Source organism: Penaeus monodon, chromosome 29 (assembly GCF_015228065.2).
Source record: "Penaeus monodon isolate SGIC_2016 chromosome 29, NSTDA_Pmon_1, whole genome shotgun sequence".
NCBI lineage: Eukaryota > Metazoa > Arthropoda > Malacostraca > Decapoda > Penaeidae > Penaeus > Penaeus monodon.
The window spans coordinates 38,049,030-38,049,539 of record NC_051414.1 but is presented as its reverse complement, the minus strand read 5'-3'; the positions used below and the strand labels follow the sequence as shown (position 1 = coordinate 38,049,539).

Genomic DNA, 510 nt, shown 5'->3' with positions numbered 1-510 from the left:
TTACGTCCCCACTATTTCTTTATCCAGATACAAAACCCAACGAAAAACAAGGTGCGAAAGACCCAGTCGACCGTTTGATGGAGGGAGCCGCCAGATTCTACAACTTAACAACAAGAAAGTCCGCTGTCTTTATGCTAGCTGTTCAGAATCCATTGCAGGTGATTACCCAGTTATTTAGATGCCTTTTAACAGCATCAAATAACTTTAATTATGGGGTTTTGTGTATTAGGAGGTTATTTTATAAATATGTATGTAAAATAAATGGCCAATGTATGGAAGACTGGGATCCGTGTATTATGGGATTATGAACGGAAAACGGAAAACATTGATCTTATGCACTGTTCTTTTCTGTTGTAGGTGAAAATATGGAGAAGTGAAACCTTACTTGAAAAGATGCCCGATGAAACACTGGAAAATGCAACGATTTATGCGACACAGACGTATGCAAGTTATATGGACTTTCCTTCTGCGGTTAATATGTTTGTCGCTGAACTGTGTAAGGTTAGGAAG

General features: G+C 38.6%; 1 protein-coding gene across 1 annotated transcript in view; it reads left to right on the top strand.

The window, feature by feature from the left end:
* LOC119592243 overlaps positions 1-510 on the top strand; it is a 4,086-nt gene that overhangs the window by 2,120 nt on the left and 1,456 nt on the right. The window contains exons 4-5 of the mRNA XM_037941078.1: positions 28-158; positions 358-501. Coding sequence (XP_037797006.1) covers positions 28-158; positions 358-501 — 275 coding nt within the window. The remainder of the gene's footprint in view (positions 1-27; positions 159-357; positions 502-510) is intronic.